This window comes from Nesoenas mayeri (assembly GCF_963082525.1).
Source record: "Nesoenas mayeri genome assembly, chromosome: 13".
Taxonomy (NCBI): domain Eukaryota; kingdom Metazoa; phylum Chordata; class Aves; order Columbiformes; family Columbidae; genus Nesoenas; species Nesoenas mayeri.
Genome location: NC_137550.1, coordinates 20,609,022 through 20,621,381, shown reverse-complemented (window position 1 = coordinate 20,621,381; position 12,360 = coordinate 20,609,022). Strand labels below are relative to the sequence as shown.

Below are 12,360 nucleotides of genomic sequence, written 5' to 3'. Positions count from 1 at the left end.
TCCACAAATCCCAGCAAAATGGGGACTGATCTGCTTTGAATGTTACGTTGGAGTTCGTTCATTAATTAATCAGCGAACGCACAGATGACACCTACATCTGTAAAGCCACCGGCGGCATGTGCTCAGCGCGGTGACTCAATACCTTGGAACGGCGTGGCCAAAGGTTTCACCACGAGCGCGCCTCACCCATTCACCGGGGACGGGACGGACGGGACCTCTGGACAGGTAACAGCCAGTCCAGTCACAACAATCGCCACGATTAACCCTCTACCCTCCATGAAGCAACCTCACCCTCTCTCTGGGTGAGACCATGATGATCACCTTTGCTGCCAAGGGACAGATGCACACACAGTCCCAGGCAACACAGAGTTCCAAATTCCCACCCAAGGTCCCACAGGGACAGAATTCAGGGAGAAAACCCTAGAGATATTTGTTTTAAGTTCCCTGTTAACTGAATGGGCGGGTGAATCCAGGAGCCGGTGGGAGCCCAGGGTGCCAGCCGGTGGGAGCCCAGGGTGCCAGCCGGTGGGAGCCCAGGGTGCCAACCCGTGGGAGCCCAGGGTGCCAGCCCTGCCCGCTGCCTCAGCTGCACCCTTCAAGATGAAAACGGCACAACCACACCCCCGCAGCACTGCAGACCAGAAACAGGGGTTCCGTCAGCGCTGGGGTGCTCCGAGCTTCCTTCTCCCCTTCCTCTGCCAGCCTCACTGCGACGGGTCTGCGGACCCCACCAAACCCCTGCCCCTGCTCCCGGGCAACACCAGGCTTCACAAACACTAACAAGGGAAACATTTAGACCAAAGTGATGGAGAAAAAGTGGAATATTTATGTTAACAAGTAAAGCTTGTTAAAATCACTTTCCTTTCCGTTTTTCTGTTTGGTTTTGGTCTTTTTCCCCCTGGACTGCGCAGAGATTTGGGGATTTTTTTGTAGAACACTTTAGCGTCTCGCAGCCCTGCAACGTCTGTTGTCCCGGTCACACCAGCTTTTGTCTCCACCATTTTCCAGATGGGCAAACATAGGCTATTCCAGCCATGGCCTTGATAACAAGGAAGCTCTGAATTATTCTTAACAAAAGAGCAGCAGCTAAACCTATTAATACCAACTGAAAACCAACCAGCTGCAAGAAGAACAGCGTACGATCAGAGCCTGCCCCGCTGATGTTTTTGTTTGTCGTCACTTGGCCTGGTGGAAGCGCAGCAATCACAGCTGCCGTGCTGTCACACACTTCTAGCCATATTTTAAGTCACATTTCTAAGAGCAGAGAAGATGTAAGAGAGAACACCGGGTGGGTGTATCTGCAGCTCTTGGGGAAAAAAATTCCAAGCAGAAGGGCAGGTCAGTAAAGCGTTAAATACGAGGACTGTGTGGGTTCAGGGGACACAGCCTGGTCCAGGTACCTCTGATGGTCTCCGTCAGTACTTCTGGACAAGTGACTCCATTAAAGTCAAGGCTGAAACCAACATTTCATTGTAAAAAATTCTCACCATGGTTAAAAAAAAAAAAAAAAGAAAAAAAAAAAGAAAGAAAGAATAAAACACACCCAGAACAAAAGGAGGACTGGAGGCTGCTTCGGGATGGAGCCCCTCGGTTCCGGCGGCGGGCCCCCCGGGCGGCCGGTGGCCGGGTGACCCGTGCTCCTCCGGCCACGCTCCACCCATCCTCGGTGAAGCAAGATAACTGAACGTCTTCCCAAACGTGAGATTATTCTCCTTAAACAAAGGCCCGGGAGCGCTGGAGGGGCTGAGCAGCCGGTGCGCTGCGGCGCCAGCCCGGCTCGCCCGGGCGATGGGGACCGACGTGTCCCTGTGGGAACCACCCAGTGACAAACCAGGGGCCAAGCAACCGGGGGCGAGGGCGTGAGCCCCGCGGGAGCGGCCCGGGGCGCGCTGCAGAAACACGGCGGTGTTGGAGGGGGAAAACCGCGGCCAGCCCCGGGCAGCGGCACCGGCCGCTCCGGGCAGCGCCGGGGGAGCCCCCTCCCCGGAGCACCCGCACCGCCCCGCACGGCAGGGCGTTCCCCGGCCCTGCCCGTCCCCCCCGCTCCCCGGGCTGGAGGCCCCCGGCCCGCTCACCCCGGATGGCGGCGATGAGCGCGTTGCCGTCCTTGATCACCTCCTTGATGAATTTGTTGGTCCGCTCCAGCTCCTGCTCGTAGCACTTGAGCCGCTCTCGGAAGTCGGGGCTGTCCAGGTAGCAGTCGCTGAACTCCAGCGGCGGGTGCCCCATGGCTCCGCGGCGCCCGCTCCTCCCGCCGGCTCCGCCGCGCTGCGGGGCGGGCGGCTGCGGCTACGGCGCCCGCCCTCCGCCCCGGGCAGCCCGCGCCGCGGCCATCCCGCCGGGCACCGCCCCCGGCCCAGCCCTGCCCCGGGAGCCTCGCGCGGGCGGAGCTCCCCGCCGGCCGCCCGCCTGCGCGGCACCGGGACCACCGGGACCGCCGGGACCGCCGGGCCCAAGGCGGCGGCGACCCCCGCCCCGCCCGCCCCCCGCTTCCGGCGTTCCCGCTGCTGCCGGGACTTGTAGTTCGGCGGGGCCGGCCCCGGCAGCCTCGGTGCGGGGAGCACGCGGCGCCGCCCGCGGCACGGTCAGCGCTGGGGCCGCGGCCGCGCTCCGCCGGGCGGGGTGTCCGGCGGGGTTGTCATCGCTCCCCGCCCGCCCTCCAGCGCTGCTCCGGCTCCGGCGCCGGGGCGCGGGCGGCGCTCAGCACGTCTCCGGTGCCCGCGTCGTTAACGCTGATGAGCGTGTCTGGGTCCCCCCGGCAGGGAGACGGGGCGGTGCGCACGGAGCCCGCGGACAGGCCGGCGGGCGACGCTGCGGAAGGACTTGTCCGAAATGCCCTCGGACATCGTTAAGAAAACGGTCTCCGTTTAATTACCGGCAGCAGGTTTCGGGGCTGCGGCCTCTCCGCCCGCCTAACGCTCCGAGATTCAGTCTCGTTGCAGCACGAGCCGGCTGGCGCCCCCAGCCCCCGTCCCGGCGGCCCCGCGGCTCCCTCCCGCCCAGCTCCCGGCCGGGCCCGGCTCGGGATCCTTCCCCGGGGTCCCGGGGCAGCCCCGGGGTGCGGGCGGCCCCACGGCCCCGGGCGGCGCGCGGCGACACCGCCCCCTGCCGGCGGGGCGGGGGCGCAGCGGCCCCGCCCGCGTTGCCATGGACGCCTCTGGCGGCGCGTGACGCGTGGGGGCTCGCCGCGCGCGGTGATGACGTGCCCGCGGCCTCCACGTCGCCTGGCCGGCCAAGATGGCGGCGGCGGACGGGAGCGGGGCGGGCGGCGCCGCGGGGCCGCTGGTGAGCGGGCGGCGGGTTCGGGCCGCCCGGGGGCACGGCCCGCCCGGGCCTTCCTCAGCACGGCGGGAGAGGGCCCGGCGGCGCGGCCGGAGCTCCGGGGGCCCCGGGCAGGAGAGAGCCGGGCTGGCGGGGCCGGGCCGCTCGGCCCTCCCGCTCCGGGCCAGGGGCAGGCGGAGCGGGGCTGGGAGGGCGCGGACACGGACACGGACACGGAGCCGCCGCTCCTGCGGCTGCCGCCCGCCCCGGAGTTCGCTGTGGAAGCGGTCGGGCTCTCTGTTCCCGTGTCCGGGTAGCCGGGCGCTTTCACGGAACTGCGGCTGGTTTACCGGCCGCGGGCCGGACGGAGCGCCCGGGGCAGCCGGGGCCGGCGCCGCGCTGCTGGGAACACAAACGGCCTTCCTGCCGCCCGTTACCGCCGTCCGAGCAGGGCCGGGGGCAGAGATGCTGTGCCTGTACGCACCTGCTCAGCTGCCCAGGCTGTGGGCTGCCGCGCTCGTTAACAGCCGTGCTCCGCTGGTGCCTGTGTCATGACGTGCTGGATCTTTGAATTCTGAGCGGGTGTTTTCAGCCTAAACCCCGCTGAAAACAGCCGAAGTGAATAGGAGCCGGTTTGTATTCCTTTCTAAAGCTTTAAAAACCGTGTAGTTTGCAGGTCTGGCGGATGTGTCGATATCTGAAGACATCCCCGTGGAGGGGGAGATCACGGTTCCTGTGGGATCACACTCTCCCGAAGATGATTTCTCCACACTGGATGAGCCCGTTAAGGACACCATTGTGAGTCTGTGCCTCTGTTTGGGGTAAAACGCATGTTTTGGCGACATCTTTGGCTGACTTATGCAAAACCTGTATTTTTGCATAGCTCTGCTTGACTTTGTTGTAATTTGGGGGATTTTTTTTTTCCTCTTAGGATTAGCCATGTAAAATGAGTTCTTGAGGGTCAAAAAATGTCTGAGTAGGAGCCCGAAAGCTTCTCTGTGATCTCAAAATCTTTGCAAGGCTAAAGGCCTCAGATGCAGTTTGGAAGAAAACTGTCCTGGCTAACAGGATTTTTCATTAATTTTCTTTTCCTTGAGGAGCAAATAAATTGTTATTCTTAACCAGATGTTAATGAAGTATACAACGTTGCGGTCGTTAAGGAATGTAGAAAAAGTAGGTGTTTCTTGTTGCAGAGGATGCTGCAGAAATCTCTGGGTTGGATCCTGTCCTGGTTGCTTTACTTCTGTCTTTTAGTTGGGAACGGTAATCTTTAGGCTAGGATAAATTAAAGTGTTACATCTCTATTTCAGATGAGAGATCTGAAGGCTGTTGGGAAGAAATTTGTCCATGTCATGTACCCGAAGAAGAGCAGCGCGCTCCTCAGAGACTGTACGTACAGGAGGATCTCCCAAGTCTTGGGAGGAGGTTTTGCCAACAGGCTTTGCCTGCACTGGAGGAGGAGTGTGGGGGAACAGGGGCTCAGGCGCGTTTGTTCCGTGTTCTTTCCATTGTTGTGGAATGCTGAGTAGCAAACATGAAAAATCAAGTGTTCCCAAAGCTCTTTAAAAGTGGAGTACATGGCAGACTTGAAACAGGTTGTATTATAAAAAGTGGCATAAGATGCTAAATTAGAAAATCGTAAGAAAGTGTAATATGAAAAGTGATACACTGGGAGTTGGAAAAGGTGCAGTATTACTCCCAGGACAATGAAACTGAGCACTGTTCTATGATATTTGTGATTTTATTTTTTCCTTTACTTACAGGGGATCTCTGGGGCCCTTTGGTGCTTTGTGTCTCCCTTGCACTGTAAGTACCCACAGTGGGTAGAGTTGGGGCTTTATAGCCTTTTACATTGGAGAAAGGACAAGTTAAACATTTCTGACTACATGTGTTGAGATAAAGTTCACCTCATCCTTTGTTGGTCTTCTGCCCGTTTAGATTTTCCTATAAAATGTGTTTCTGATACTTCAAGCCCGCCAGGACCTCCCTTCTCCCAACTTAGGATTTCAGGGTGAAGGGTTTGGGGGTTCCTGGCTGTGATGAAGGGGAGCGGCTGTTGTGGGAGCTGGTAGGCGGGAGCTGATGGTGGCCCCCAGGAGCTCCTGCTGCTCCGCTGGTGTGTGCACAGATCCGCCTGGGGCAGCGTGGAAGTGCTGGTGATATCAGCCGGCTCAGGTGCATCTACGCACTCAATGTACAGAAACCATCTAGGAAAGTGTTGGTGAAACTTTGGCAGAAGCAGACAGTGTCATTGAAACGCTGAAATCAATGCATGGTCACTTTCCAGACTTTGTGTTATTAGAGTTATAAGCTTTCCTTGATACTTAAAGTGTTTTATCGTGTACTTCACAGCTTGTTTTGAGAGGTTAAGAAACTTTTGGTACTATCATTTTCATCTTTTAGCCTATTATCTATGGTTTTGTTCTCTCTGTGCTCACACAGGCCTCAAAGCAGGTAAACAAACAGACTGAAATGCCCTCTGTGGCATCACAACCATTTTCCTTTCCTATGCAAAACCGAGGATGGTACTAAGAGTAAGAAAACAGATGAAAAATGATCTGTCTGCACCCCAACTGAGATCAATGTTTTGGGCTCCTATTCTGTCATGTACTCCAAGTCTACCCAAACTCAGCCGTCAGTTGCAAATGACCGTTTTTGTCTGTTCCCTACGGCAGGATGCTGCAGGGGGGCGCAGCGGACAGCAAAGACGACGGAGGGCCCCAGTTTGCTGAGGTCTTTGTCATCATCTGGTTTGGTGCCGTTGTCATCACACTGAACTCAAAGCTTCTCGGAGGAACTATGTGAGTGCTGGTTTATTTAGTCGCAGAGGAGTTTCTGCAAGGCTTTGGTTTGACCGCTTTTTCCCCGTTTCTGTCTCTGCAGCTCGTTCTTCCAGAGCCTGTGCGTGCTGGGTTACTGCGTGCTGCCCCTGACCGTGGCCATGCTGGTGTGCAGGCTGGTGCTGCTGGCCGGCGCCGGCACCGTCAGCTTCATCATCCGGCTCATCGTCGTAGTCGCTATGTTCGCCTGGTCAACATTAGGTGAGCACTTTGCAGTGCTGTGTGCGCTGAGCAGCGCGATGCCTGAGCCTGATCTGCATGCGCTGGGTTGGGAACAGCCCGTGCGTGTTGTGGGTTAAGGCTGCTGAAGTATCACGGAAATAGCTCTTCCAGCCCTTGCGTTGGCAAAGATTCGGCCTCTGCTCCTGGTGATTGTCACCATCATATTCAAATTGCCTTCAGCAGGAGGCTGATCATTTAATCTTAAACGCCATGTGATGCTGATGGGTGTTTCCTGTGATATATGTTATAAATATTATCAGAAAATGCTAATTTCATACAGATGCATCTGCATTATTTCTCTTCTTAATCTGTAAGTCTGACTCTTGTCGCAGAATGTTAATCAGCGTCTATCTTTCTATATGACTTTAAAAAGTTTTAATATCTCATTATAGACCATTGGTATTGCTCTGTTTTCTCTTTCGACATAATTGTAATGCAGATCTAATGGATCTAAGGCTTGCAGTGTTCTCAAGTGTTTGTCTTCTCCGCAGCATCCACAGCGTTCCTGGCAGACAGTCAGCCCCCGAACCGCAAAGCCCTGGTCGTGTACCCCATCTTCCTCTTCTACTTCGTCATCAGCTGGATGATCCTCACCTTCACACCCCAGTGATCTCCCGGCCCAAGAGAAGAGACTCTCTGATACGGACTGGAGTTTTTTCATGAATGCAGCAGTTAATCATTGGCTTTATCTCTTTCTAATTTATATATATATAGATATTGTAAAAAGGCAGGTTATGGGATAAAGCCAGAGAACTGCAAAAATTGGTCGTCTGTGTCCCTCTTTTTGAAAGGTACAGAAGTGCAGCTGCTGAGGGTTTTTTATTTAGCCCTGCTCTTTATTTGCGTTGAATTAAAAAATGTCCACCGTGACAGGGATTATTCTGCCTGAGGAACGGAGTGGGAGATCCTGAAATTCCAAGACGTTGGGTAGATGAAGATGAAGTTACAGGATCGCACAGCATGGCGGAATTCTCGCTCGTGCTTGGGTTCTCACTGAAGATGAAGATGCCTTATGAAATAATAGAACTTCGTTGCTGTTATCTGTTGGGTAGGGAAGAAACGTGTGTGTGTCGTTTTTCATTGGCCTACAGAGTGGTGGAACGCAGATAAAGTGCATCACAGGACTGTGAGCTTTCACTTTGGAACTGCATTTCAGCAAAAATGAGTTTGGTCCAGTTTGCAGTGACCTGGGGCCGGGCAGAAGGGAACCGCCATTGCTCATATTCATGTACTGTGTGTTTCTGATTCTTCCCTTCAGGCTTGAAGAAAGAGTGTTTCAGCCAAATGCCTTCATCGCCGTAGTTACGCTGAGTAGCCCTTGCATCGCGTGAGAGGGAGCGTGTTACACACCTTCCCGTGGGACCACAGGCTAGAGAGGTGACAGTCCTGGAGAGACGGTCAGAGCTGGTTTGCGAGGGGACTTGGCTGGCGGTGCGTACTGAGAACGGAGGATTCTCAACGTTCTGAAACGGCTTGGAGGAAGGAAACACAATGAGGCTGAAGGAGCCGCGCTGGCCTGGAGAGCCGTCTGCAGCGACGCGTGTGCGGTTCGTGTGTCAGCGTAGGGACTGACACCTGGGAGCTGCTTTTTGAGAACTGCAGAAATTGCCCGTGTTGTCCGTGATGCTCAGTGAGCAATCCAAGGGTAGAGCTTCGAAACACCTGGGGGCGAAAACGCTGCTGTCAAAGTGTCACATTTTCTGAAAATGAGCATCGTATTTTCTTTTTCCTATAGCAATGCAAATAGATTTGGAATTGATGTACGTGGGTCCTGCTGAGGTGTAAATATGCCTAATTTATATTTATATATGAAAAGTGCAGTTTCTGCTGTAAACACTAAGTATTTGACAGTTGCGATGGAGGTTTCTTAAATGTGCAGATGGAAAGTACCTTTCTGGGTTTCGGGGGGTGCACCGGGAGGGAAGGACTGGGGGGGGTCGGGGGGGGAAGGACTGTGGGGGGTCGAGGGGGGAAGGACTGGGGGGGGTCGGGGGGGGAAGGACTGAGGGAGTCAGAGGGGGAAGGACTTGGGGGGGTCGGGCGGCGCTGCAGCCGCAGCTCCTGCTTGGTGAGGCTGGGGCTGCTGTGCCGGGGCTGCTGTGCCGGGGCCGCAGGGGAATCCTCCAGCTTCCTGCAATTATTACTGATAGGGAATGCGATTTTTCTTTAAAGCGTGTGGTTTTCCGTTCCTTTAAATATTAGCTGAGCTTTTTGAAGCTGAAAAGAAATATTCAACAGAAGTAGAGAGTAAAGCTATTGATGGCTACAGTGGGAGTCTGAGTCAGGTCTGTCTTTCCCTCTGCAGCAAAAGAATCTAACTACACTTTTAGAGAAATCCTTGGAGTTCTATCTCTAGTGTCTTGGGACTTAAGCTGATACTGTATCTGAAAGATAATTGGAGTAACGTTTAATTGATCCAGTACCTTTTAGGAAAGAAGGAAGATGATTTTTAAAGGAATTAAACCCCCAGTTTTCCCCCTGCTTGTTTTGATTTTGCTGGAAGTCTCATGATGGTTTGTTCGGTATCATCACTCTTGGCTTCTACAAGAGAGAAGAAAATTATTTTTATATTAACTAGATTTACTTTTCAACTGGTCACTCAAGTTTTTAGTTGAGAGATGTTTTTAATCTGAAAGAATAGACAGAAATGTGCTGTTTGTATGATGGTGTGAATGTTTTTGTCTGGTTTTTGACTCGTTGATCCTCCTTCAGTACGGAAAGCATCATCTGGAGCTGTAAAATCCGCAGGTGGGTTTCTGTCACTGAGGATGTAACTCGTGCTGAGGTTTTAGCTGGGAGGATGTGGGTAGGAAACCAGATTTTCTGGGTTTTTGTGCCTCCAGTTGAATAAAGTTCCATGTCTTACGTACGGTGGTGTTTTGATCGTTGTTCAGCAGAGAGCAGAGGACGCGAGTGTCCTCGGCCAGCAGCGGCGGTTGCCGTGGCTCGTGGCCTCGTTCACGTGTTCCGCGGGGCTGCGCGGTGCCGAGCCCTGGAGCCCGCGGCAGCGCTTGTCCGAGGGCGTTTCCAGCAGCGCCGCGGCCAGTCTGGGAGCGCTGCACCAGCAGCGGCTTGGCCCTGCGCTCAAAGATGACCATCTGCGGAAAAACGTAGCGCTTTTCAGAAGGCAAGTGTGATTGCTTAGAACGGCAGAGACAGCGAGTGGTGAGAGTCAGTGGGAATGCGCATCACATTGATTAGTTGAAGATTAACCGTGTTCTGTGACTCCAAAACGTCAAGGAGCCAGAACCGGAATTAGTCCCTCAGCCCAACGCTGAGAAACGTGGCTGTCTTGCCTTTAATGAAGTGGTTTAACTATGCTGTAGAGAAAGCAAATGATTTTCTGATGCATAAACCAGGCTTTCTTCCCTACTAATATATTTTTAATACTGTTTATCAACTGAAGTTGGTGTATGTGTTTGAATCTGAATTTAATTTCAATCTATTTCATACCAATGAAAATAATGTATTGTTTTTAATGTTACGTATGTAAATCAAGCCCCATGGGAAGGTGAGCGGGCAGAGTGCTGCGGGGTGTCGGGAGCAGCCTGTCCCGCGGGGACGCTCCAGAGGAGCCCACCAGCACCTGGACACAGAAAAGGTGTTTTATACAGCCTGGGAGTTTGGGGTGAGTTAAACGAAGGTGGGGCAGAGAAAGGACCAAATCCGCTACTCCTGTGCCTATGGGGTGCGTGGGATTTGGATTTGGATTTGTGTCTGTGCATCGGTGAGTCAGCTGTTGGGAGGAGCCCCGGGTGAGGGTAAATCCCTTTCCCTCTGCCAGCACAGAGTCGCTGCTGCTGCAGGCGCACGTCAGGATTCGCCGTTGGCGCCTGACCGTGCTCTCTGTGCCACGGGTGACAGCGGGGACTGTCCCGCCGGCCCTGCGCCGTGGTGGCAGCAGGGACACGGCCAGCAAGCGCCAGGTTCGGCTGAACGAGGCCACAGTGTCCTGCTGGTCACAAGGGGGCGACACGGCCTCGCAGACCTCCCCCCTTGGCTTGTCCCGTTCCACCCGCGCAGAGGTGGGACCGGCAGCCCCTTGTCCGTGTCAGGTCCATGAGGGCAACAGCCTGTGGGCAGCCCCAGGAGGTGAGTCCTGAGTGTCCAACCTCGGCCGGGGGGACACTCGCGCTGCTGACCGCGGGCACAGCGGCCCCGTCGTTCCCATGGGCAGTGCCGTGCTGTCGGCAGCTGGGGTGTGCACGGCAGGGAACGGGTGCTGGAGAGTCGTGAAGATTTGTTCCAGATTCTATTCTCAATCCTAGCGAGAATAAAAAGCTAGAAACAAATGCATATGCTGTCGCGGAGAGGATAGCTTCCTTATTTCCACTTGGGTTGTTTTCCTCGACCCTTGTCACCCTCTGCCGACGCTGCAGAGCTCAAAGCCGTTTGCTCGCACAGGAAAGCGAACAGGGAGGGTTTTGTTCAGCGTGTTCACGTCTGCCCGTGCCTGGCACCTCGGCACATCTGCCTCCCGAGGCTGCGGCTGCCGAGCTGCTGCTTGTGCTGCAGAGCGCGGCGAGGAGCTGCGTGTCGATGGAGCCCTGGGGACAGCGAGGCAGCCCCGGCCACCCAGACACGGGGGGAACGAGCTGTCCCGGCGCTGCCGCCGTGCCCGTGCCGGAGCCATCGCCGTCTGTCCTGCTGACCTCCTGCCCATCGGCCCCGGCTGCCCCGGGAGCCTGCGGCGGCGGCCCCTGCGCTGCACCGGCTGGAACCGAACCTCCCAGCTGTGCCCGGGGCAAACGCCGCAGCCAGAGCCCGGCAAACCTCGGCTCTTCCCCCAGTGCCGCGGGCAGCGGGAAGAGCATAACGCGAAACACCAGCTCCCTCTACACAGGTAAAAAGAGCTCCCTGTTTTAAGAGAGAAATGAAGAACACAAAACCAGGCTGAGGAAAGGCTGAGCAATGTCCCAGAGCGATTGTGTGGTGTTTGCAGGAGGTGTTAGTGCACAACACATGGGGAACAGTTACAGGACAGGCAGCTATTGCTGGTTACTGCCTGTGCGGTCTGTCCAAGGTGTTTTACAGCACCTGTGACCTGACACCGTTAGCCTAGCCAAGCTTTACGGTGTGCTGCAGCCTCAGAGAGGAGGGTGCAGGGTCACTTTTGTAGCTCTTGGTTGCTTTGGAGCAGGGACCCCGAGCCCGTGGCTCCGGCTCAGCCCTTCGGCGCGGGGCCGAGCGTGGAACGCACTCACCAGGACCAGCCTGGCAGCCCCTGTGGCTGCGGGGGAAGAAAAGAATTCACTGCTAAATAATGATGGTTTTGTGTGCACGAGGGTTTGCGTGGAGTGTTGTCTGAGGCTGCCTCTGGGCTTTGCTGGTGTCCCCAAGGAAGGGCAGCAGCAGCGCGCGGCTCCTGCCCAGCTCGGGGGCTGCAGTGCCACGGGCACGGGACGGGCACTTGCCGTCCCCAGGCGAGAAGTGTCTCTCCTCCTTTGTGCAATCGATGACCTGAAGGCCATCGCTGTGCTGGTGATTCAGGGGTTGCCTGTGAGCTCGGGACGTGGAAAGCTGGGCACGTGGATGGTCCAGCCCCACGCACGAGAGGCGGCTGCGTGGGGGTTTGTCATTCAGAGTTCAGCTTGCCCAGACCTGCCCTGCTCGCAGGGAGCAGAGCGCTGCACCTGGCACAGATTCCTCTGTCCCCTAATTCATCCCCAGCCTCGGCCAGAAATAGGGCTGGGATCTGCCCCAGACAGCAGCTGTTGCTAGAACTATGTGCGAAAATATAGGAGTAGGTCAAATCTAGTTTATTAAATGGCATTGCATTGTACAAACCTGAAAGACAGATGTGTCTCTGCCACTTGTGATTTCTGCTTTTTAGCTGGTGAGCATGCTGGCCATGGCAGGCAGGTGGCCGGGCACCCGCAGGAGCGTGTTCCCTGCACCAGCAGCCGCTGCCGTGTGTCTGTCCGCGTGTGTCTGTCCGCGGAGCCCCTGGGTGCTCCTGCAGCCTCTGCTGAACCGGCTGCTGCTGGGGCTGCCCAGGACTGTCCCTGCCCGTCCCCTGGGGCCAGAGCGCGCCGTG

The 12,360-nt window shown here is 56.0% G+C and overlaps 2 protein-coding genes across 5 annotated transcripts in view; one reads left to right on the top strand and one right to left on the bottom strand.

The window, feature by feature from the left end:
- Positions 1–2,395, bottom strand: part of OPHN1 (oligophrenin 1) — a 53,460-nt gene extending 51,065 nt beyond the window's left edge. For both annotated transcript variants that reach the window (XM_080352620.1, XM_080352621.1), the window contains exon 1: positions 2,076–2,395. In XM_080352620.1, the coding sequence (XP_080208746.1) occupies positions 2,076–2,229 (154 nt within the window). In that variant the 5' untranslated portion in view covers positions 2,230–2,395. The remainder of the gene's footprint in view (positions 1–2,075) is intronic.
- An 821-nt stretch (positions 2,396–3,216) lies between these two features.
- Positions 3,217–8,204, top strand: YIPF6 (Yip1 domain family member 6). 3 transcript variants are annotated; one of them, XR_013922749.1, is made up of 8 exons: positions 3,225–3,285; positions 3,931–4,059; positions 4,572–4,650; positions 5,025–5,067; positions 5,937–6,062; positions 6,145–6,302; positions 6,815–7,114; positions 7,197–8,204. XR_013922749.1 is itself a non-coding variant. In XM_080352557.1 (7 exons), the coding sequence occupies exons 1-7, from the start codon at positions 3,238–3,240 to the stop codon at positions 6,931–6,933; spliced, it is 702 nt and encodes a 233-aa protein (XP_080208683.1). In that variant the 5' UTR covers positions 3,217–3,237; the 3' UTR covers positions 6,934–8,204. The 3 variants fall into 3 exon arrangements, 1 of the variants encoding a protein (XP_080208683.1); XR_013922750.1 differs by having other exon boundaries at positions 6,815–7,371; positions 7,582–8,204; XM_080352557.1 differs by having other exon boundaries at positions 3,217–3,285; positions 6,815–8,204.
- Positions 8,205–12,360: the final 4,156 nt, after the last annotated feature.